At 27.5% G+C, this 25,902-nt stretch overlaps 1 protein-coding gene across 3 annotated transcripts in view; it reads left to right on the plus strand.

The window, feature by feature from the left end:
* The window catches only part of Schip1 (Schwannomin interacting protein 1), a 62,575-nt gene extending 45,153 nt beyond the window's left edge, over positions 1-17,422 (plus strand). For 2 of the 3 annotated variants that reach the window (XM_087157672.1, XM_043041176.3), the window contains exons 5-10: positions 4,893-5,180; positions 5,897-6,154; positions 8,465-8,576; positions 10,332-10,431; positions 11,919-11,993; positions 14,432-17,422. In XM_087157672.1, coding sequence (XP_087013798.1) covers positions 4,893-5,180; positions 5,897-6,154; positions 8,465-8,576; positions 10,332-10,431; positions 11,919-11,993; positions 14,432-14,498 — 900 coding nt within the window. In that variant the 3' untranslated portion in view covers positions 14,499-17,422. Of the gene's footprint in view, positions 1-4,892; positions 5,181-5,896; positions 6,155-8,464; positions 8,577-10,331; positions 10,432-11,918; positions 11,999-14,431 lie in introns of all 3 variants that reach the window. The other variant, XM_071177789.2, reaches the window with a different exon arrangement.
* The last annotated feature ends 8,480 nt before the right edge of the window (positions 17,423-25,902 follow it).

Consider the following 25,902-nt stretch of genomic DNA (forward strand, 5'->3'; position numbering starts at 1 on the left):
ATTGGTGACGGTCTGGGAAACATCCCTGTGGATGATCCGAAGACATGCCATCACAATTTTGATCCTCTGCAGAGGGAATGGCACCCCTGCTTTGGTAGCCCAACGACCTGCGCACGAAGTCGAGCACTTTACGGTAGCACAGTTTAACGAGGACCAATACCGCACACCCTCGGTCCCCACGCAGACTGATCCCTGATCCAAGTGGGCCACCCACCCGCACACTGACCGCAGCCAGTGATGCTTGACTTCGGTGATCTGCTGGGAATATCCGTGTCTTAATGATCACTCCACTGCGGGATACAGTTAATTAGTGGTGCCAACAGTCAGTTCGGATTTTTAACTTTTGTTCAATTTTTTTAACAGTAAAAAAATGCATTAATTTTTTTGTTTTGTTTGTGGTACATGGCGGTGCGAAACATTTGGAAAGGGTACACAAAAGTCATAAGTTTGGGAAACATTGTTTCAGATCAATTGATAATTTTTCCACTTCTGCTATCGTAAACATTTTACCGTTTTTTTTTTTTTTTTTTTTTTTTTTTTTTTTTTTTTTTTTTTAACCTCCTCATTTTAATTCTAATCACCTTAAATGCCAAGAAATTTCTAAATTCCACACTTTCGTTTTCCGCGCACTTTTGCTCTGATCCTTTTCTCTGAATTTTCCGCTTTAAATTCTGCGCTTAACTTCCTCCGCTTACTTGTCATCGCATAAACTGTGGATATAACCCTTTAATTGATTATTTATTTTTCAGCTTCTTACCAAACATATACAAGGCACCGATGTCTCCTTCTCCAAAACCTTATAGTAAAGTTGTTAATATACCGTTTTTCTCATCAATTTGCTTCAGAGTTGTCAATGTCCTATGAAAATTTGGTTTAAAAGTCATTTTTGGGCCTGTGAAAAAAATTAAATTTAAGTCTCTTAAAGATCGAATCACTATTGATAATCGCTGGGCCATTTACTATTACGATATACTTCGCCATTGGGATCTTGGTTACATCTAGCAAAACAGGCGTGCTTTAAATTTAGATTAAGAGAATAACGGATGATATGAGTTTCTTACCGATCCTTCATATCTCTTGGAAATGCATTCTGTCCTGATTTGATTTGCTTATTTTGGTCATTGCCGTTTTCCTTTGGCTACCGTGGTTTTCTTGTTTTGTTTTTCACTTTTTTTTTCATTTTTTCTTTATTAGCAACTTAACCTTCTTTTTTTTTCAAATAAGTTTTGTTTTGCTCATTCATGTCTATTAGATCTTCAAAATGGACGTTTCTGCTTTGAGCACTCGAAACGTGTCAGCTTTTTCACCTTATTAGTATCACGACTAATGAAGTTTTTCAATTATCAAGTGTATCTTTCTTCTTCAGTTTCATGGAATAATTTAATTCAAACCTTGTAAGTATCCGCATACTAATGCTAAAGAACCATTTAACTGGTTACGATTTTCTAGCAGGCGAACGAGAACCGGATTGTTTGAAAATATTCAACTGGAGAAAAAAAAAAGTCAACGTTCTCGTTCTCGCACGAAATAATTGCAGAATGACTCTTTCAGCAGCGTTAATGTTTTTATGGCTAAAGGATTGCCTAATTTGGTCCTGAATGATAATTTTTTACTGTGATTGCGTTTTGCTCCAGTACAACCGTAGGCTTCTTTTCTTTTTCTTTCTTTCTTAAAATTTCTGTTCTCGAATATCAAATTACTGATCTTAAGACACGATTTCCTGTAGAACACCGTAACCAAGCATCACTGGTTGCAGTCAGTGTGCGGGGGAGTGACCACTTTGAACAGGTGATAAAGGGACCGAGGGCACGCGGTAGCTGTCTTCGTTAAACTGTTCTACCGTAAACAAACGATTTCGCTCCCAGGTCGTCAAGATACCAAAGCGAGGAAGTCACCCGCTCTGTTGAGGATCAAAATTGTGATGGCATGTCTTGGCAATCATCCTCAAAGATTTATCCCACAGCGTCGCCAATAGCCCATTGGGTAGATCCAATGCGACGTAAATAAAGTACTATTGCTACTCATTTTAAATTAATTCAATAATTAATAAAAAAAACAGATTTATAGCCATGTGATTCATCCAACGTTGATCACTATAAGAGAAAAAGAGAATCCGGCGTTAGTTTTCTGACGCCGATCAAAGATGCGTGAATCTCAAGCAGCGGAAATAAAACTTTAAAAATATATATGGATCGTTTGTGCACATCACCTGAGTGGTCTAAATTTGTGTTTTTTTTTTCGTATGTAAACAGCAGTGGTTGTTCAACTTTGGGAAATCAGGTGTTTTCTGTCTACTCTATCCGAAAATTAGTGTGGGAAGTTGTATCACATACCATTACTTAATATAATATTACGTGTGATTGTTTAAAAGATGGAATATTAAACTTCTATTAATCAATGATATCACTGTTATTTAATAGATATGAATGCGTGGAAAAATAAATTTGGCGGTGCCATTCATAAATTTAGCAATGCCGGAAGAGATTTTATTTCTACACTCCGGAATGATAATTTAGACAAATCGCATTCAGTCAAAAACAAGCCCGAATTTGAATCATTGAGTTTTCTGAAAGAGGACAATTATTCATACACTGATGACATAGAAATTGATCCCTTAGATTATGAAAAAGAATTTGGTATATTGACTATTGAAGAGGATAATTTCACATGTAGTTCTGGAGATGATGAGGTCTGTTTAATGTCAAAAGTTCATGACGTTTAAATATGTTAATAACATAAAAACAGTTATATGTTATTTTTGTAACCGGTAGTACAGGGAAACCTTTTATGTTGACTACATCTGTTAGTGAATAAGTTGATCTTGATGATCAATAAGCAAAATCAATATTTTTTTTCTTTTATATGTTGACCATTTGTGTGAGAGAACCATCAAATTATTGTCAAATATGTGTTTAACTTACTCAGGTTTCAGTGTATACTAGTTAATAAAATACCAACCAAACATTTATCATTATGATTGTAAAGGAAATTTTATTTTCTGGATGATTTATGAATTTTATATCAATAAATTCTCTCTCTGTTGCCTAAATATTCCTCTCCTATTTGAATTTGGATAGTTCTAAAATCTATTCTAATATTTAACAATATTGAATTTGTGTAATATATATGCTAATTTTAAATAACTTTATTCAGTGAATGAGAATTATCTTTCCAACTTTAATTTACAATAGCATTTAAAATAAATAAGATAAGTTTTGCACCTGGCTACTATTTGAGTTTTAAGGACATTTTTTTTCTTCACAACATAGAATTCTAAATGTTAGGTATAAAGAATATTTTTATAATGCCATTCTTTAAAAATAGTTCTAATTGGAGAAATATTCAATCAAAAGAAATGAAATTTATATCATATAAATGACTGTAAAGTATTTACACTCTAGAGTTTCATTTTAGATTGAATTGTTCTAACATATTTAAGAAAATGTTTTCAATAATTATCTTTCATGTCTTCACAAGACTGCAAAGATGGTAATCAGTTTGTGTTTCAAAATCACTGAAAAAATAAAATTTGCAAATGATATTGGGAGGAAAAAACATGTCAAAGAAAATCTGATGTGTGTATAAGCATCAGATCTCGGAGGTGTATCCAGAATTTCATTTAAAATAAAGTTAATATTGTTATGCATACTTATATACATTTATTCTCTCTTAAATTTTTTTAGAATAATTGTAATCTTATTTTCCGATTCACATGTTTAGTTAAACATTAGAATTGTTTATTAGAAATGATATAAACTAAGTGTGATTACTTTTCTTACAAAAATTACCTTAATTTATCTAGAATCTTTTAAACAGATTTATACTCAATTTGCATACTTGTTAATCATGATTTATCGTTATTCAGTAGAGCGCCAATTATCCGAACTATGTCTGAATTTTTTTTTTTTTTGAAGTTTAGAATATTTTTAACTTATCAAAAAATTTTCTAAATTTCTGATCCTTCCGGATGAAAAGATGCCACGCTATGCAGCAGAAGAAATAGAAGACTGGTGTGGAGTTACACTGAAAACTTCTCAGGATTGACTAATGATGAAGACACTTTGAACGAAAATCGGAACTCCACAGACGAAGAGGAAGGAGTAGGTGACCAAGTTCAAGATAATGGACCTTCCCATATAGAAGCATGCAATTCATTAAATATTGCAATGAATTGGCTAGAACGTCAAAATGATGTTGATGCAGTTCAGTTGATTTATTTAAAAAGAATAAGGGATATGGCTGCTCAAAAAAGAGCATCATTTTTTAAACAAAAGTCTTTGCTGGATTTCTTTTGCAATGGAAAATAAAGAAAAATGTGTTAAAAACAGTAATTGAAAAAAAAAAATTACAAAAAACTGAAATATGATTAAAAAAATTCAAAATGAGAAAAAGTAAAAAAAATAAATAAATAAAAAATATTCAAAAATTAAACAGAAAAAAACTTTTGAACAGAGCTATTTTAGATAGTACTGCCAGTCCTAAGCCTGGAAAAGGTGTGAAGGGAAGTTAGTGGATAAATAATGATCATTTAAACTAGATTTTAAACAACTTTCCAATTATCCGAACCACGTTCGGTCCCGAGCAGTTCGGATAATCGGCCCTCTACTGTATATATAATATATTATGTAGTATTGTAGAGCTAGTAGTGTGTAATATATATCTATTTATCTTTTATATAGAATTTTAGAGCTAGAAAGTTAATTGATTAGAAACTTTAGCTTTTTTTTACTGCAAAATGATTTTCTTCAATTGTGATTTTGCATTAGATTTGATCTAGATATTAGAAATGTATAATTGTTTTCTGTACACTTTATTATATCAATTTATCATTTATTTATTTTTGTTAAATTTTTTTATTGAATGAAAACTACAAATTTATTATTTATTTTCAGAGGAGAAATGACAGGGAAGAAATTCGAAGGAAACTTGCCATGGGTTCAGACACAGAAGAATACATATCGGAAAAACTCAGCCAGCATCGTAAAAGTGGCGGTTCATTTGATAGACTACAAAATAGTGGAAATTTACAAATTTGTTTTATGAATGAAGCAGCTAAAGACCAGGATTTATCCTATCCTGATGACGAAAGTGCCCCAGAAAAAATTACTCCGGTGCTAGTGCCAAAAGCTCAAAATCCTGTTTTGCCATTGCCTTCTACTTCATCTCCTAAAAAAGATGTGGTAATTTATATATATATATATTTTATTTCTATTAACTGTTACAAAATAGTTTATTGTTATAATTTTCTATGGATGGGAAAACTCATTATTTTTTATATATTTATCAAAGCTTTAATAAAATGTAATTATGCCTAATACTATTTAAATACTATTAAAATATGACTAATGCACTTAATAAAAGTATTTGTATTTAAATGAACATAAATGTAAGTTCATATTGTTGAAATTTATTTTATAAACATCAAATTATTTTACTAGCAACTAAATTAAAGTCATTATTTAAAAGTTTCACTCCACTTTAATCCACATTTTATCTTTTCTTCTTCTTCTTTTTTAAACTTTATTTTGAACTTTGAATAACAGTTTACATACATTAACTTCTAATTATTTCTCTGGATGAAATCTTCAAGGTCACTGAAGTCAGACTTTAAAAGAATCAAAACCTTAAAATATATTTATTAGTTATCCTTAATAAAAAGTATTTTTGGCTTAAATCATTAATTTTTAAAAATTATCTGTTAATTTAAATCAAAGATCTTTAAAAGAAAAAAAAAAAACTTTATGATTTAATCAAGATTCTTTCAATTTTTTAAGCATTTCTTCTTTTTTTTCCCCCACCCATTTCAAGAAAGTAAACATACATATTCCAATTTAAATTAGAGGTAATTTTCATCTTCATTTTTACAGCTTAAATTTTTCTTATTTCTATTTTTCAGAATGTTGCTAAATTACAAAACAATGCTTCACCAGTATCAGTAACAAAGAGACAAAGACCTAAATTTTTCTTCAATAGACCACGTAGTTGGCATGTATCGAAACAAGATCAAAAACCTTTTCCGGAAGAAGATCTACTCACTAGACATGTTCGCCTTCAAGCTGAAGCTCGTGAAGCTTTGGCACAAGCAAAAGATATGGCAAGGATGCAAATGGAAATTGAAAGACAGAAAAAGAAAAAGAGCCCTATTGCTGATATTGTAAGATAATTTTATTGTATTACATTATGTTTTAAGTTTTAATGTTTAACTGGAGATGGAGCTGTAATTCAGTCTATAAAAATTTGTGTTGCGAATATTCTTTTTAAAATATTCTTTTTAAAAATGTTATTATATAAAATATTGTCTTTTAAAGTATGCACAATTGTTTCTTATAATAAAAAATAGTCAAATAATCAAAAATAGTCAATAGTCAAAAAGAGTCTATTACATTTAATTCTTGAAACCAAAAGCCATTCAATAGTTCAAAAATTAAACATACTAAATGACTTATTGAATATGAATACTAAATGATAGGCTAGTAAAATAAAAAGAATGTTTGCATATAACTCTTATAATTTCACTCTAAATTCAGAAATTGTACATTATGAATGTCTAGATATTGACTATAATACTAGCTGAAATTGAATTAGATTTTTCTGTGACTTAATATTTAATAATATCAGTTGATTATTGTAAACATCAATTTAATTACAGAACAAGCTTTTGATATTTTAAATAATGCTTCTTTTTACTTATGTTAAAAAATGTTTTTAAATATCGGCTTTTTCATACTACTGGTGCAAAAAGCAAAAACTCATATCTTAATTGGTGATATTAATTTAGGAAATACTTAATAAGCTGAACAAAAATGTCATATGAGATTAGGAATATCTAAACACATGGAGTACAATGTATTATATACATTCATTGTTCATTTATTGCTAAAGTTTAATATGTACATCAACCAAAGCTTTGGCCAAACTGTACTTTGCATTCAACAATTTTTACAAAGAGGCCTAAAAATAAAATTATTAGAAAATCTTTTAATTTTATAAATGCTATTGCAAACTAATGTATAATAAATAAATACATTTATCTCTTCAACCACTAAATATAAATTTGATATTACAATAATCTTTAGGGAATAACTATATTTTTAATTGCCAAATTATTTTTTTAATAATTCTTGTGCATAAATATCCATACTGAAAAATAAAAGTTTTTATAAATTCATTTTTCAGACATATTTATTTATATTTTAATATGATGAGTTATTATTTATAAGCATTAATATATACACCTGGAAGAAGTTCATAAATTTTGGAATGGTACTTTGAAACTTCTTTTTATGCATTCACTTTTATAGTTTAATTAGGTATTTCACCATTTAAAATGTATAAATTAGATTACTGCTTATTTTCTGATTTTAGGGAAATATCTAAAACTATTTATATACAGTTTGTGATTATTTGCAACTAATTAACAGAAGAATCTAGAACTTTCATAATTTTATTTATAGTTAGTTGGAACGTTATTAAAATTATTTCTTATAAACAATTCATGTTCTTTAAGCTTATTTTTTAATCATTAATAACTAATTCTGTTAACTATAAAAATTTAGAAATTGTTACATTTTTAGAAAAAACCTTGCATTTCTTTAATTAATTTTGTATAATTTGATTTTTTTCGTTTTTTTGCAGAACATTTATAGATTAATATTGTGTTGAATAAGTTGGAAATGTAATAAATCAGTAAAATATATATAAGTTTTAAAATAAATAAGTCAATACAATAGAGTGTTACATAAAATCATAATCAGAATTCATGTAGGTTTTTTTTGAACTAAAACATTAATATATCATGTTATATACTTGTGCAGTAGCGTGTTTTATTGAAAACTGTGCAGTTTATTATGTTTCTCAATTATTTTGCCTATTAATTATATAATATTCTTTGTCAACTTTCAACTAAAATATTTTACTTCCCATATATTGAAAAGAGATTTCTAGTATATATTTTTTTTACCTATAAAAAATAAAGTGTTAATTAACATATACATACCTGTATTAGATTTAAGTGTATGTTTTCAATGTTTTATTCCTTAAACTGATCTGCCATATTCTTCCACTGTCTGATGAATATAATGGCTTTCTTATAATATGCAGTAGTGTTTTTCAATTCTAATTTATTAAACTCGTGTTTTAATTTTTTCTATATGTTAGATCTTGTTAAATACATTGCAATTGTGTTTATTAGTTGTTAGGTTCTTTTTTTTTCTCCCTTAAATCTAGAATTTACAGAAGTTATCTTTTCTGAATTAAAGATTTAATTATCGTTAGATGCATAATGTATTGATGTCACCTAATAGTTGTAAAATAATATATTGTATATTTAGTAGTTAAAAATGATACAATGATTTACCAGTATTAGTGTTGACAAATCCAAGAAAAATTCTAAAAATGTTAAAACTTGTTAATTATGTATCCAAATATGATGTATGTGAGTCTTATTTTCTTGAAATTATTTTAGGTTGGCTTACCTTTTCCTGATGGGAAGAATCTTTTAAGCCATCATGCATTACTTGCTATGAATGTAGCTCAGCTTCAAGTTATTGTAAATGATTTGCATTCTCAAATTGAAAGTAAGTAGATATCAATTTTTGAACAATAATAAAATTTAATATACTTATAATATATTTAATGTGTTTTACCTTTTGTATGAAATACTTTAAATTTACTCAGCTATAAATGATTATTTTTAAGGGCATATTCTGTTTTGAATTGTATTATAATTTTTTTAAACAAATGTTATAGTTTTTTTTTTCTTTTGAAGTAATAACAGATAATAACAAGATAAATTTATTCCTTTGGGAAATTTTGTTTGTTACACTGCTTCCATGTTTTAAAAAACTGAATCAAGATTTTCAAAATAGTGACCCGAATGTCTGTACTAAATCTGATAAAGATAAAGAAATCTTAAATTAGTTTTTTTTCCTCAATAATCTAATTACATTTCTAAAGTTTGGTAAATATGCATGCTTTTAAGTTAAAAAGATTGAGTGAAAACTTTTTCTGATTTATTACAAATTATCTCAAGTAAGTTATTCAGACTAATTTTTAGTTAAACTGAAAATTATTGCAAACCAACTAATTCAAACGAACTTTGTGAACATCTTTCTTATGATGATCTTTTTTACAGTCTAGTTAAATAATAAAAAGAGATGGTTTGATGAGGTGGAAAAGAACCTTAAGACTCTAAAAGTCCGAAACTGAAAACAAAGAGCTAGAGACAGGCGACTTTGGAGGAAAATTGTTAGTGAGACCATGGTCCAACATGGACTGTAATGCCAGGGAGTTAGTTAGTTAAATAATAAAAAATATGCAATTTTTAAAGGTTTTGAGCAGAAAAGAATTAAAAACAGGAAAAGTTTCTGTCAGATTGCATTTAATTAAAGGGGTAAAAAGCTGAAACTAATTATAGTTAAACTGCATTTTATATTGTAATTAACTACAGCCAACATAAAGATGTATTTTTAAACTGCTTAATTTAAAATGGTTTTTAAAACTAAAGTTCTGAATATTAATTTGTTTTTATCTATAATAAATAAATATATGAATATGTTCTCGTTGATGAATTTAAGAAAAAATTTTGGTATTACGGTCAACTCAATGTAAAATGTTTCTTACAGTTTGATAATCGAATGAGTTATTTTTGTTTTGTTTTGTCTAACAATATTTTCACTTTAATCAGTATATCTTTCCAAAATCATCTGTCTTCATGTCATTTCTTTTAAATGAGTATGTAATTTCTTTAATATTCATGTAATGTAATTTCTTTCTATATTCATGTAATTTCTTTTTGATTAAACAATCAATTTTTGTTAATAACGAAACATTTAGTCACTTAAGTATCTATGTACTATTTTTCACATTGGTTTTTCTTTTTCTTTTTGGAAAACCATATATTTTGAAAAAGACCAGTATGTCCTATTGTTTATGAACTCTAAATTCATATATGTCTTTCTAGAAGTAAGGTGTTTCTTTCTAGTGTTAAATTAGAAATTTGATTTTTAAGTCAACTTTATTTGCATTTTTTGTATATTCTTTTGACAATTTAAGCTAAGTAAACATAGTTCATTTTTTTTTTCCTTTTCAGATTTTTTTTAAACTAAGGAAAAAATAGTACATGTTGATGCTTTTATTTAAAACTTAACATACATCACTAAACTGGGTATTTTTTTAATGTCTTTGAATTTTTTAGTTCTAAATGACTATCTTTCCTAATGAGATTTTTTCAAAGCTAGTGAAAAATTAATCTATGTTAATGCTGTTGCTTAGTATTTAACATGCATTCGTAAAATTGATATTTATTTAATGGCTTTGAATTTTTAATGTAGCTTTAAATGAAGATCTGGTGAAGTTTTTATTAGAGCGTGATGATTTGCACATGGAACAAGATTCTATGCTTGTAGATATTGAAGATTTAACTAGATACTTGTAAGTTTTGTAGCTGTTTTTCAAAAAATATTCTTGTATTTATGTCCATTTTTTGTTTTTAAATATTTCATTTAGTTTCTTAATTCCTATGGAGTTACTTGACAAATTTATACAGTAAAATTTTATGCCAAATTATTGAATAAGTGAAAACCTTGGTGTACAGCATAGCCTATCAATCATATTTGTGGTGATTTTGGACAGAGTTTGCCAAAATGGACCCAAAATTTAAATTTTAAAAAAAAATTAGTTTTTTTTAGAACCCAGGCATATAAAACCCATTTTTTTTGCTAAGTAAAGTTTTTCAAACAACTTTTCCCTCCAAAATAATTTATGCCATTTGATGAATAATAAAACCTGATTATTTTGTTAAAATACTTTTGTCAGCTATATGTTATGATAGTGCACTGGTCTGCTGTTGATAAGGAACAGAATACATGGAATTTTCTGCCTATATAAAAATTGCATTGGTGCTCTTAAAACAACTGCATTTAAATTTATGTACTGAAATCAAAGTTTTTATTTATCAAGTCTTTATCATTGCTAAAGCTCTTAAGTTGAATAATAAATATTTTTTTGCAAAATTCTTCACCTAAACAGCCAATGAGTTTAAATTTTTTTAAATCATTATCTTTTAGCTCTTTAGTTGAATGCCAGTTTTAAATCATCCTGTTATAAACTTAGATTTGAAATCGATTATACTGTTGCCTGATTTTTCCATCTATCTTTTTACGAAATCTAACCTTGTTTGTGTTTTCCACAATATTTAATTATGGAGGGAAGAATTTTTCAATTATGTATCAAATAAGTCCTTTTCTTTCTTTCTTTTTTAAAAATAATATATAAATAAAGGGTCAATCTGTTAAAAGAAGAAAGCTTTTTCTTCAAAGATTTCTTTTAATCTGTACTTATTTATTTTTATTTGATAAATTGAACAAAAAATATAACATCTTTTTTCTATTCTTCTAGTTTATTAATTAGTTACATTTATTTCTGTTAAACACATTTCATTTGCATAAGTGTAATCATGTAAAAATCACTTTTCCAATCAATATTTAATATTTCAGCATTAATTTGGCTACTTTATTTTTAAATTATACATATTTTATACTATATTTTTAAATTATGTATATTATTCTGAATTATTAAATGTTATAATCTACTCAGTTAAAATGATGACATAATGCATGCATTTGAGTCCAAGAAAATAAAATTATATGAAAGAATGGTAAAAAATAAGAAAGTTACGAATCTTGTTAAAAAATCTGAAATTTCTTTTACCAAAATATAGTTTTACTTTCAAGTTTATGTATCATACAATGTATGTATGTTATAAAAAAGGTGCGCATATTATAGAAAATTTTGTTTTTTGTTATATTTACCTGGATATAGACCTAATACATGCAGTATATATCTTTGTCACAATTATTGCCTCAGAAAAATGTAAAGATTTTTGCTTTTTGAATATTAATTTTGGTTTGTTTATTTAGAGGTTTAAAGGGAAGTGGCAGTGTTAGTTCCTCAAGCTCTCAGGTTTCCGTAAATAGTACTTCTGACAGTAAAAAGTAAGGTATTGTTTATAATTACTTAAATTAATTCGCACTACTTAAATAAATATGTAATTGTTTATAAATGCAAGTAGAAAGATTATTATTTATGCTACTATGAAGTAAAACAATTCTTGCTGTTCAAAAAGTTTAAATTTCATACTTGATTTTTTGACATTTGAAAAGTGGGAGAGAAATTCTCAAACACATTTGTACTTAACAAATTTGAATATATAAAGGTTGCTCTTATCATATTCTTTCAATTTTTGTTATTATTATTTTTTGCAAACCTAACAGTAATATTTGTTATAAATGCAGTGTAATTTAAAAAAAAAAAGTTACTGTGTTTCCTTATATTGTCAAATGATTCTCATATTTTCAGCGACTTAGAAAATCATTCTAAAACTGAAATTATCAGAAATCCTAATAATGTTTTTTTCCCTCTTATATTTGAATTTCAACTGAATAAGAAAATATATCTCTAAATTGTTTCCTAATAAATTAGTTGTATACCTTACAACTTAAGCAAAGATGCTTCCTTAATAAGTCTATATTTTTTCTGTTAGTGTTTGATATTAGTTACAACAACCCAAAGAATCATTTCTTACTGTTTTTTTCTAAAAAAAAGTTTTTCTGGAAAATAGTCGTCAAATTTCAAAAAATTTTAAGAAATTATAAAATATTTTGATTTCAAGATTATTTTATATTTATTATTGAATACTTGCTCAAAGAAGTTTAAACATTGGTAAATATTATATTTTTAAAAAAATGTATTAGCTATTAATTGAATATCAGTTAAAATGCTTTATTTTGTAACAATGTCTAAATTTGACTTTCTATTTGACCTATATTTTGAGGATAAAGTGGCATGCATAATGTTTTTCTAATCATAAATATAAAGGAAATTTTCTTTTGGCTTATTTGAATGAGGTAAGTTAATGTTATCACAAATTAACGAAGAAAAAAATGAATGATCTCCAAAAATCAAAGAATTTTTTTTTTTCGAAAAGTTGAATAGTACAATACTTAAAAAATTTTTTTGTTATGTTATCACAAATCAACGGGGAAAAAAAACTAATCATCTCCAAAAATCAAAGAAATTTTTTTCAAAAAGGTGAATAGTACAATACTTCTTAAAAAGAATTTTCAGTAATTAACCGTGTTACTTTACTATTCCAAAATCAGGAGAACTGTTAATTTTAAACTATGACTGCTCCACTGTATTGAATTTGAGCTAACTGAAATTTTCAAGTTACCGGAATTTAGATTGCATTAACATTTTTTTCCTCTGTTTTGATTTCTACTTTTCAATTTTTTTTATGGCTGTCTTATTTATGCTTTGTAAAATTATAGTTTAGTTCCCTTTATCTTCATTATTTTTTATATTTTTTATTCATTAATTTTCGCCATTGAAAAACTAAACCAGATGGTAATTAAATGCAGGTTACTGTTATAGTTAAGAATTAAAAATTATTTTTTTCGTTACATTTTTTGTCATTTAGCATATTATTATCGTTCTATAAGGAATAATTTTTATGGCAACTAAATTTTATCACTAATTTTTTAAAGTATTGATTCCAATAATTTTTTGTTGTTTATTATTAAGACATGGACCGTTTTCAGAAAATAAGGTCATGTGAAAAATCTGAATTTTTAGCTCTCAATTATTCAGAATCTTATTTGGTGATTCCTGCATATTTCAGATAATCAAATTTTTACTTTACTAAACATCAAATCTCATCACTATGTTAGTAGTTCTTAACATTTTTCAAAAAGTTTGATTACTAACTGTAATGTATCTACCACTACTAAAATACAATTCCAATTCACATATATATAAGACATGTTAACTCGATTCTATGTTGGGATACCTTTTTATTGATGAAGGTTGATATTGTCGGTGTAACTCTCCCCACATTGGTAACCCGGACGTGATGTGAACACACCTACCTAGACAGAAATTCCCACTTCGATTTGAACACTCCTACTAAGATGGATGGTCCTCATTGAACAGTTGTCTTGCTACTTATTACAGCAACATTATCCACCTCCTTGCGCTGTTGCTACTCAGTCTCTATCACACACAATGTCAGCTTGTTTACACTTGACTACTAATGCAACACAGGGGCGAACATGACCATGCACTTTATACAGCTCTCACAATCAGCATTCAAAAGTACGGTAATCTTAATACAGCTCTCTCGGCTTCTCACAAAACAGCAATGAATCAACTAGTGGTATCCCCTTCATCGAATTCTGACGCAGATAAAATTCTGGTGGGGGAGTACTGTAGTGTATCTACCACTACAAAAATACAGTTCCAGTTCACTAGTTTATAAGGCATGTTAACTCGATTCTATGTTGGGGTACCTTTTCATAGATGAATGTTGACATTGTTGATGTGATTCGCCCCACACTAACTGTTATGAAAATTTATTATTTTTGTTTAATTTCAGGGCTTCAAGTACTGAGTCCGTGAAAAGGTCACAGAGTATTCATCTGAAATCGAAGAACCTCATGTAGCCTCTTCATCAGCTCCCTTTTTTTGGCACTAGTAGTGACAATTGCAGGCATGAAAGTTGAATGAACAAAAAGTAAATGGAAATGCTACGCTACTTTCCTTATTTTTTGTTTTGTTTTTCAATATACATACCTCGTAGGTTCCCAACATGAGCGTTGAAGATTTCTAAGGGGGCTTTCTAGATGATTCGTAAAAACTCGCAATTTCGAGTACACATATTATTATTCTCTCTTGTATCGAAAAACCAATACTTTTGCAAAATATTTAGCTTTGCATAAATTACATATTATTAAAGCTGTTATTAATTCAGCAATTTTACGGAGAAAAATATTATTAATCAATTTTGTAGGGAAAGGAACTCTTAGCTTATAAAAATCACTTTTCATTTATTCAAGCTTAACGAATTTTTAACGAATTATTTTATCTATGTATATTTTTTTTTATCCATCAGAATGAAACATTACAATAGGTTTGTAGTTTTAAATATTTTGTTACAGAGTTATTTTATGCTCTACTTAAAAGCTTGCTGCAAATAATTATCTTTTATCTTAGAGCAACTAGATAAAAGTAAATGGAAAAGTGTAAAAAAAGTAAATTCCTATTCTAGTTGGGTTTAACTTTTTTAGTACATTCATAAAAATGTACTAAAAAAGTTAAGAAAGAAAATTATTTGTCAGTAGGAATTTGATAAATTAACGGTATGAAAAGTGTGCTATATTGAATATAAAGAATTTAAAAAGTTTACTTTCATTGTTCAATAAATATTCAAAAATTAATTTTTCATAAGGAAAAGTTGGAAAAAATAAAGTTTGTTTTGCAAAGTGGGTGGCATGCCCAAAAAGGTTGGGAACCTATACTTTACCTTTATGTAATAATATATGTTCATGTGCACTGTGAAATTGAAAAGCTGAAGCTGTTTCAAAGTTTATATGCTGTGTTAATTTACTTTTTGGCAGAAGTTTATTTTTAGGCTACATTCCAATTCTATGGAATTTATATTTTAGGTTCAAATTGATGTTTTTGTTTATTATTTTTTGTAAATATAGTTTAAATTCATGCATTTATTGTGCCATTATTCTTATTTTGTTATTATTTTATGTAAGAAATTTTATCTAAGAAATTCTTAAGAAATTTTATGTTATAGTTTTATCTAAAAAGTCTTCGATTTGTTTGTGTTTAAAAATAGTTCAAGAAGTAGAAAAGTATTTATTTAAAGAAAAAACAATGTGCTAATACTTACATTTTATTTGTTTCCACTAATGTGATATGTATAACTCTTTGTAAAGTGAGTTTTAATGATAAAATTGTATTTATAATTGCCTATATTTACATGCTTTTGTTAGCCAGTTACTATTGCAAGTTTAAAATTATTTTTGCTTACAATAATTTTTTTTTCTTTTTACTTTATTATGAATAATAATTTTTTACTATGCTCTCAAGTGTAAAAAATTAAACTATATTTGTCTGTTATGACGATTAAGCTTTGAATTTTACAGCTATTTCACCTGTGGTCTTTTTTTATTTCTACATATTGTGTGAAATGTATGTTTATAAAAAAAATTACTTTATAATTGGAAAGCTTTGTGGAAGAATGTTTCAAGTGACTTTGAAAAAAATTGAGATTTCTCAGAGAAACATCTGATTTTAGACCTATTTTAACTGTTCATTATACTTTATTTTACTAAGTTTAAAATTTTCACAGATCTCGGTGGATAAGGGTATTAATTTATCTTTTAGAGTGCTTTGTTAGTTGAAGAATGTTCCTAGTGCTTTTGGCTGCTAACAGCCAATGAGTAGCCTTAGACAGGCTCTTTTGGGGAGTATGAGTTTTGAGGATTGACAAGAAATAAAGCAATGCCTAATCTTTATTTCCCATTGTTGTCGTATGTTCAAAGCTAATTTACTCAAAAGTTTACAAAAATGTCACTTAGAATGTTCATCTTCCCAGCTTTTCAATAGTCTTAAATGTTTCTGTTTAGATTTCTGCTGAATAGTATTCTAGTTTAATGGCAGCTTTTTTCATATGTTTACTTACAAAATCAAGTTTCTTTTTTAAAAAAAACCTTGATTAATTTTAATAAACATTTAATTGATAATTCTGTTTAAAAGGAGACATTTTTCTGATGAACAGAGTTTTAAATCCATTGATTATTAAGAAATTAAATCTATATTATTTCCTTACTTTTAAAAATCCAAATTTTTTTGCTCATGAGAAAAATTTCGACAATTAATATTATATAGGGTCTGTGATGTGCAATTCATAATAATATAGCGGTGATCAATACAATCGCTATTTAAAATATATTTCAACATAGATTATTATTTTGATAGATTTGAGCAATTCTTTTTATAAAATTAGTAAAATAACTTAATGAACATCATGAAATAAATGCATTTAGCTTTGAAAGAAATTACTCTTTATATTAAATTAATCTATGTAATGTGTAATCTATAAAAACAATTGAATATGTTATTCCTTTCTAAATAAGCACAACTTTTGTACTCTAAATGTATATTATGAAATTTTTTCCCACAAATATGTTTTTAGAATATCAAATGCTTCCTTCCATGACATTGTTTGTGCTTATTTTTTTACATTATTTCATTCTTATTTATTTCCAAGCATATGAATCAGGATACTGAATATAAATTTGTAGTAAAGTTATTTTATATATCATGAAAGTTTTATTGCCATCATAATTTACTGCAATAAATTGTTAAAATTTAGGTTGTTAGAAATATTTTGTAAATACTTAGAAACCAGTTATATTAAAAGAACTGTTTTTTTTTTTTAATTCCTAGTTTTTTTATGTTGATAATTGTTTAAAATGCAGTTTTATATTTTAAAATGTTTTATGCAAAGAAAAAAATAAAGTTGCATCCAATATTGAATGGTTTTGTTGAATAAATTTTTGAAACATGTAAATGTGTTTTTGTATCATTCTTATTGTCGTTTATAAGATATTATCCTAAACCATTTCGTATTATAACAAAGATACCAACCATTAGCAATCATTATATAGTCCCAGAGCTATTTTACTGAAATAACAGATACAATCATCTGTATTAATGTTAAAATGAAATATTTGACATTTCTCCAATGTTAAGCATAAAACTAAGTTTCAATCTATTTAATTACACAAAGATTAACTTTTCACTTAATCTTTGATTAAATTATTGATTAAAAGTTTTATTTATTAACTATTTATTAATAATTTTATTAAATATTATTAATCAAATTTCATCAAACAAGTTCTATTTAAAAAATTGTGGGTTTCTGAAATTAAATATAATTTTAGTTATATATTTAACAAATCAGTGTTCAAATTAAAATTAAGGCCAAAGTTTTGTGGAAAAAAATTATATTGTAATTATTTAATATACTTATTAAACACAGTAAAGATTATGAGTCTTGGTTTAAGAAATAAATATATATATTACATTAGTTTTTGAGCAAAATTCCTCAGATAGAAATATTTAATAACCGAGTAACATGTGTTGATTTTAAGGTCTCAAAATGACAAAATTATGAGATTTAAATTAACAATTTCAGGAATATTTATTTGTAACAAAATATTGAGGGGAAAAAACACAGCGTAATGCCTTTAAACATAAATTCTTTTAGTTGGAATAAAAATAATAAAAACACACTCTTATAAAAGTAAACTTTTCATTTCTGCTTAAGTTTAAAAAAAAAAATAATTTCCACCTGATATTTTCGGATTTATATTTTGATATTGTGTGTTTTAGCATTTAACTAGGATTTGAATTAATAATAGAAATATCAGATCTTAATCAAACTAAGCTTACATCCCCCCCCCCCCCCATAGTATACCAACAGTTTAAAAATCATCCTAAAAATAGGGGTAAAAATCATGAAGGTAAGAATAAATAAAGAATAATGTTTATTTTCTCCTTTGTTTTTTTCGTCACTAGTTCTGCTTTGTGCATCCTTTTAGAGCAATAGTTACCAAATGGCGGCCCCGGGCTGCATCCGGCCCGCGAACTAAAATATATTAATCGTCATTTTTTGGGGACAATTTTCGTAAAAAATCTAAATGGGTTTGAAATACTTTTCTTTAGTTAAAAAAACCTAATTTCTTCGTTTCTGTGAAATTTAACATACTAACGGTGCAAAAAAAAAAAATTATTTCTCAGGTTTTGCATCTAAGAAAATATTTATTATTATTTGTTATTCAATAGTTTTGTTTTGTACAACTAGATCTAGAAAAATCTGGCAGTAATGTTTAATATTCCTTCAAACATTATAGAGTGCTGTATAAAAGAAAAAGTTGCGACTCGCCATTTGACTGGTGTTTTTAATTGCGGGGCCCCGGCATGTAAGTTAGTTGTTGTTGTTAATTTACGTCGCACTAGCGCTGCACAATGGGCTATTGGCGACGGTCTGGGAAACATCCCGGAGGATGATCCGAAGACATGCCATCACAATTTTGATCCTCTGCGGAGGGGGTGGCGCCCCCGCTTCGGTAGCCCGACGACCTGCTCGCGAAGTCGAGCATTTTACGGTAAACAGTTTAACGAGGACCAATACCGCACACCCTCGGTGCCTACGCAGACTGATCCAAGTGGTCACCCACCCGCACACTGACCGTAGCCAGTGATGCTTGACTTCGGTGATCTGCTGGGAACCGTGTTTTAACGATCAGTTCACTGCTCGAACATATAAGTTAGAAATCCCTGTTTTAGAGTTATAATTTATTTTTAGTTTTCTACATCATATGTATAGTAAGAATGAATATTTTTCGGTTTAAGATATTTTTTTTGCTTTTGTTTAGGTATTAGCTTTTGTTTAACATCCACTTAACTGGAAAATAAATAAATAAATTATTTAGCTGTGCGCTTAAGGTTATAGTATAAAAATGTAAAATAAATATTGAATATATTTTACGAATATGAATATAAATTATTTCTTTTACAGCTTAAGGAGGATTCTAGACAATTGATTAACAATTTTTAGAAGCATTATATTTTAATTAGCAAGAAAATAAAAAATATTACAATTTTAAACGTAATAAAAGAAAATAATCGTATCTGTATTCAACCAATGGATGCGGGTTAGCTCCACCAAAAAATCCTCCACAAAGGCAAATTTCTCTCGATACTCGATACAGGAGTTCCCTTGTCTTCTGGATTGGGTTCAAAATTACAAGGCTACAGAGTTGAACATTAGTAGTCGTAAACCCATAAAATTGGGTCTGCTGTTCAACGACGGTTATAAAATAAAATAAAGTACTTCGAGTGTTAACACCGGAATCACGAATCACCCATTTCAGCGTTAAGTTGAAAAGGAGACATAAGCCGCACAAGTTTATCTGGAATGCTTAGCTCATTGAGAGCTCTGAGTAGTAAATTACGATTAACACTATCGTAGGCTGATTTAAAGTCAGTAACAAGATAATTCAATTTGATTCCATACTCTCTGGATTTTTCGAGGATCTGACTCAAGTTGAATATCTGCTCACTTGTAGATTTTCCCTTTCTAATAGGATTTTTCAATAGCTTTTTGGCTGGCGGAAGCCGCGCAGTGGTCATTCAAGAGTCGAAAGTTGAAGGGGGGAAAAAAACGTGATAAAGAGGTTAAAATGTAGACATTCCAGTCTAATTAAATTTATCAAAAGGCAAAATTCAAATTTAGAGAATATTAAATTTTAAAATTTAGATTTTTTTTAAAAATTATTATTGGTATTTTTGAATGGTTAAAAAAAATAACGTTTTTATCACCCGGTCTTTTGAATTCAAACATAGCTAAATATTTTTTCTCTTGAAAATTAGAAAATGATCTTTGATTACGAAATTTTAAGAAAAGAATAATCTTAAAATTTCGAGAGAGCGGTTAAGATTACTGGAATGGTTAGAGTCAAATATGATAGTTTGTAGGGGAACAATAAGCCTTACTTTGTTTATATATTATTAAATAATTTTGGTGTAATTAAATTGAAAAATTTTTACGCTTTTACGAAATATTAATTTACTCAAATCTTATTTTTCTCTCCACTTTATCAGTACTATACTCTGTCCGACTGATGAAGCGAACAGAAAGGAATTGTGCAAGTGGGGAGCAACAGCGCAGAAAGAAATAGTCTCCAAATTTATAAAAATGAGAATTTTTTGAATTAAGTCAAAGTGGAAGTTTAATTTTTTTTCGCGGCGAGTAGTTTAGGTTAGAAAAACGTTACTATTAGCAGCATTATCTTTAAAACTGTAAAATTATTACTATTATTTTGAAAAAAATGAATATCAGCCCACTCCAAAATCGTGATATATATATTTTTTGACGATTTATTTATTCCAGAGCGTGATGCGATTTGAAAAGTCCGAGCGTTGGTGAGCAATATATATATATATATATATACATAACCCGATTTTACTTTTTTCGTTAGAGTAGTGTTAAAAAACGCAATTCAGGGGCATCAGATTAGGTAGGCCAACGTTGCTCCCTTAGCAACGACAGATACTACAGAGAATGAAAGAACATCCATGCCTTGACCGGGATTCGACCCTATACACGATTATAGAGGTAACACGTTCATATACAGGAAAATTTAATGCGTAATAATAAATTAATAATTATATTTATCAAAGAAACGATGTTTTTAGCTCTTATTTCGTAGCTTAAAATAGCGTCTGTTATAACTGATTAGCATATTAAAGATAAAGCCTTGTGCCACTAAGATTGAGTCTTAGTGCCTGAAATTCGGATCATTTCTCAAATTTGACTCGCAGCTCAGAGGAAAGAAAATGAAAATAATAATAAATAAATAAAAAAAAGTTGTAAAAATGTTTTTGTCAAATTAAAGCAAGTCTTAGTGTTTCCCATAGAAAAAACTGCTTTATAATTTTCTACTGTATATAAACGACTTATTTATAATTTTAAACAAATCTTGAAATGCATATATTTACTTATTTTGGATAAAGATTTTCTCAAATAAAATTTTAAAAAATGTCAAAAATTTGACTTTTCGATTTATTGATTCTACATTTCGGAACTTTTAATGATAATGTGTTTACCAAAATTTTATTGAAATTTAAAAGAGGTTCATAATAATAATTTAAGTTCCCTTAGGTTGTGCCACCTCGAGCAAAAATCTAATTGAAAGTTTTACTTTAAGTTTAATATTAATAGAATCAATTTGTTTTTCAAACTGCAAATAAATGTATAAATCATGTATCTAATGTAAATTAAATAAAATCAAAAAGTGTACTTACTGTTCTTACGAAGTGAACAATAAAAATCTAAGCATATCAATTAACTGAAAACAATAAAATAGGAAAAGTATAATTAGAAACTGAAATTCAGACTTTTAATCTGACGTAAAATAACAAACTTCGAGAGTGTAAATAGCACTAGCAGTAAAAATAGTGCGTTGTTGCGCATGACGTAAGAAGTAATTTTTAAGACAGCAATTTTCTACTTAAGTGAAATTTACTGAGATTTTATTTTTTTGTTATTTTTATTATTGTTTTTTAATCGAATAAATAACATTGCCTCAAAGTTTTAGTACAATAAAGCTAATAGAACTACTTCTACTTTTTTCAAAGAATTCTGTTAAAATGATAATTTAATTCCTTTTCATTTTATACATATTTATTTGTTAGCAAGTGAAAAAACAGACATTACAAGGAAATATTATTTTCAAATAACTTCAGCTTTTTCGAATCGCTAGAGTAAAAAACTCCCCTCTTCAAGAAAAAAAAAGTTTGTTTTTGTGTTTTATTTCGCAACTTAAAATATCGTCTGCTACAATTAATTACCATATTTAAAGATAAAGCCTTATGCCACTAAGATTGAGTTTTAGTATGTGAAATTTTATCATTACTCACATTTGACACTCTCAGTGTAGGGGAAGGACATGTCAAATGTTTTTAATGAACAACAAACATAAGAGAGTATACTGTAGAAACATCAGGTAGCTGTTCAAAGTTCTTGTAGAATCCATTCATCATTCTTAGACTAGCAGAATATATGTTAAATTCTAATTAACAACCTTAATCCTAATCTCTTTCTTAAACCTGAAAAGCATATAAGCACTATTTCCAAAACACGTTCATTTAGCAAGCTCAAATTAAATGCTGATTCTCAATTAACTTGCAGTTTAGTGGAAGTGCATGTTAAGTAATGTTATTAGAGAATTTACGAAAAGCTAACTAGAGAATGAAGGAACACTAAAAACCTATTAAAGAGATAGGTTTTATGGACAGGCTCACGTAGCTGAAAGTAAAAGAAACATATTTTGGTTTGGAAACTGCCAAACGTTTTAAAGACTTGGCAGACAAATTACTATTAAAATAGTAGACATATACCAAGCGCAAACGAGAAACTAAAAAAAAAAAAAAAAAACTATTTGTTCTGTTTCAGAATAATAAAGGTAAATATTATTGCAGAAGGAAAATAAAATATACAATTTTGAAGTTAAGAATCAGGGCTCGAAAAACCGCCCGTCCCCGGCTGTCAAAAATTCCCCGCCGACAACAAATTTCTCGAATCCGACGTCCGCGCGGACGGCCATTTTCCCGTTAATGTTCGTGATACATTTTCAATTTTTGTTATCTTATAAGAGTCCAACGCCTCACTTCTAAAATGACCCTCTAATCCAGAAATACAGCAACATACTGCGCATGGTGAAATTGATGTTTTCTCAATGTGGGAGTACTGCAGCGGTTGAAAGGGGCTCTTCAGCAATGAACTTATATATATATAAAATAAAAAAAAACACATTACGTACTGGTCTTAAACAAGAAGCGTTAAACGCAATTATGAACATCTAACTAGGACTGGGCGATATTAGAAATTATATATCGTGATATATCGTCAGTTTTGCATCGCGATATAGCGATGTATCGCGATATAGTATTTTTGAATTTCATTTACTTTAAGGCACAGAAAGTCAGATTTCTATCAAGACTTCATACGCATATTGATTTAAATCAATTTATAAATTTGAAAATATATATGTTTTGCTAAAGAAAGATATTAAATAAATTGACTAAGATGTACAAATCTTACTTAAAATATTTATTGAAAAAATGTGTGTAGATACAGAATGAAATATTTGCACTTCTTTATCGTTTATAAGGTATAAGCAGTCTTAATTTAAGTTAACCCCTAAAATACCCTTAATGAAAAAAAATATTGTTATTAAACAAAAGCTGATTTTAAAATTTCAAAATATATTTTAATTAAAATAAAAGTAAGATTGACTAAAAGACGAAGTTTAAAATTAAAAATGTTCGAATTTTAAACTAAAAAGTAAACATAAGAATTGTAATAATTTCTTAAAATTTTCGTTCTCTGAAAGATTTCTCAGTTTAAAAATAAAAAGGGTATTTTATAAAGATATCTAGCTGAAATTATTGAAAGAAAATTTAAAAAATTTAAAAAAAAGTTTGTTAAGAAATTCATTATACACTTAAAACAAAGTGTTAAAAATATTTTTATTTTTTTTTAAAAAAAGAAATTTTTTTTAACAAATCAATATTTGCTTGTACTATTATGCGTAAATAATTACAGAATTATTAAGTTCGATCGTAATGTTCAAATTCTTAATGCAGAAGTAAACACAAGTTTTGTTATATTTTCGAAAAATGATCACGCAAATAACAAAAGATTTCTTAGTTTAAAAATAAAAAAATAAATAAAAGTGAAATTTATCAATATATTTACCTAACAGCATAGGAACAAAATTTAAAAAATAAGTTCGTTAAAAAATTATTTGTATGCTTAAAACAAAGAGCTAAATAAATTTTAGAAAAAAAATGCTTCTTAAACACTATTTTTATTATTATTTCATATAAATAATTAAATTAAATTAAATAATGAACGAACGAAAAACAAAGTAAAGCAAAGTTTCTTAATTAAATTCTTAAAAATAAAAACAAAAGAATTGTGATATTCGGTAATATATTTAGCTAATTAACTAATAATATAAAACGAAAATTAAAAAAAAAAATAATGATTTTACTCTCTAATAAAACGAAGTAGTAATTGATAAAAAAAAAAAAAAAAGAAATGAATAAAATTCGCAAACTTTTCAAATTCTTTTGAACAAATAAAGTTTATTGACTTATGTCCAAAAAATAAGTTTTGTTTTAACTTTATTTCTAAAAATAAAAACAACTCAAGATTTATAAATTTAAAATCAGTAATAGAAGCCCATTAAATTATTAGAAGTTTTATCCGAAAGGTTTTTAATAAATTAAAAGAAAGTAAAAAAAATAACCTAACAAATTTATTTACTTTGTAATTTAATTCCTTATGGGTGCCTTAAATTAGATTTCCGATAATTTTCACATTTAAAAATATAAAAAAGTTTTGTCAGAAAATAAATAAAAAACTTACCTAATTAATGAAGAAACTTTTCTTTATAAATTCTTTTCAATAATAGATTGCGTTCAGAACAAGGTTACGACGGCGATCACGAAGTTAATCCCATTGAAAATAATCTACAAGAAACGATTTCAAATCGCGAAGGTGCGAAAACGAACATGTGATATAAGGATATAAGGTCTCAAAAGTGGTTCTGATTCTACCGCTCATCAGTCAAGGCCGTCTCAACATAACGAAACAATATCGTCTTCCACAGCGCGAGTTGGCATCGGAACGTAAGAGAAAGTCCTTGCGTGTATCGCTATATCGTTATATCGTCTTCTTCACTCGACTGCTTAAATCAGATTTCTGATGCATCGCTTGGAATGAAAGTTGCTGTATCGGTTTGCCGATATAGGCGTTAAATCGATATGTCGCGATATATCGATTTATAGCCCAGTCCTACATCTAACTAAATGGTAAACCCCTTTCAGATTTCTGTGCAGAAACCTCTGTAAATCATTGGCTTGATTGTCGAACTGACAAACGTCATACTTGATTCATTTAAAAAACACAGTACCCTTGGATAAATTGACATTCCAGATAACTTGACCTTTGTCATTTAAATTATTTCATAAACGAAATACTAGGTTTTACTATTAGTAACTAGTATTTCTTTTATTACTGTATAATGTAATCCTAGTAACTATTTATTCATTGTGCAATTTATATAAATGTTAGTAATAAATAAGAGAAAAAAATATTTTTATTTATATAGAAGCTACGGGTTAGTTTCAAAGGAGGACGGGTACATTAAAGGACAAGACAGAAAAATTTCTGAGTTTTTTCGAGTCCTGTTAAGAAAGGCTTTGTTTGGAAAGAATGTTTCAAGAGTTTCCAGTATAATTTTATTTATGGTAACTCAGTTTCAGAATAATAAATTGAACATTTTAATAGTACTGTTTCATTAAAAAATAACCAGTATGAATTAATAATTCATATTCCCATGTACAAATATTTAAATAAAATTTTAAAATGAGTGTACGGTTTCAATAATTTCGCAACCTAAACCTACTGAAGAA

This window comes from Parasteatoda tepidariorum, chromosome 2 (genome assembly GCF_982258835.1).
Source record: "Parasteatoda tepidariorum strain Cologne lab strain chromosome 2, Ptep-v5.0, whole genome shotgun sequence".
NCBI classification, from domain to species: Eukaryota; Metazoa; Arthropoda; class Arachnida; order Araneae; family Theridiidae; genus Parasteatoda; species Parasteatoda tepidariorum.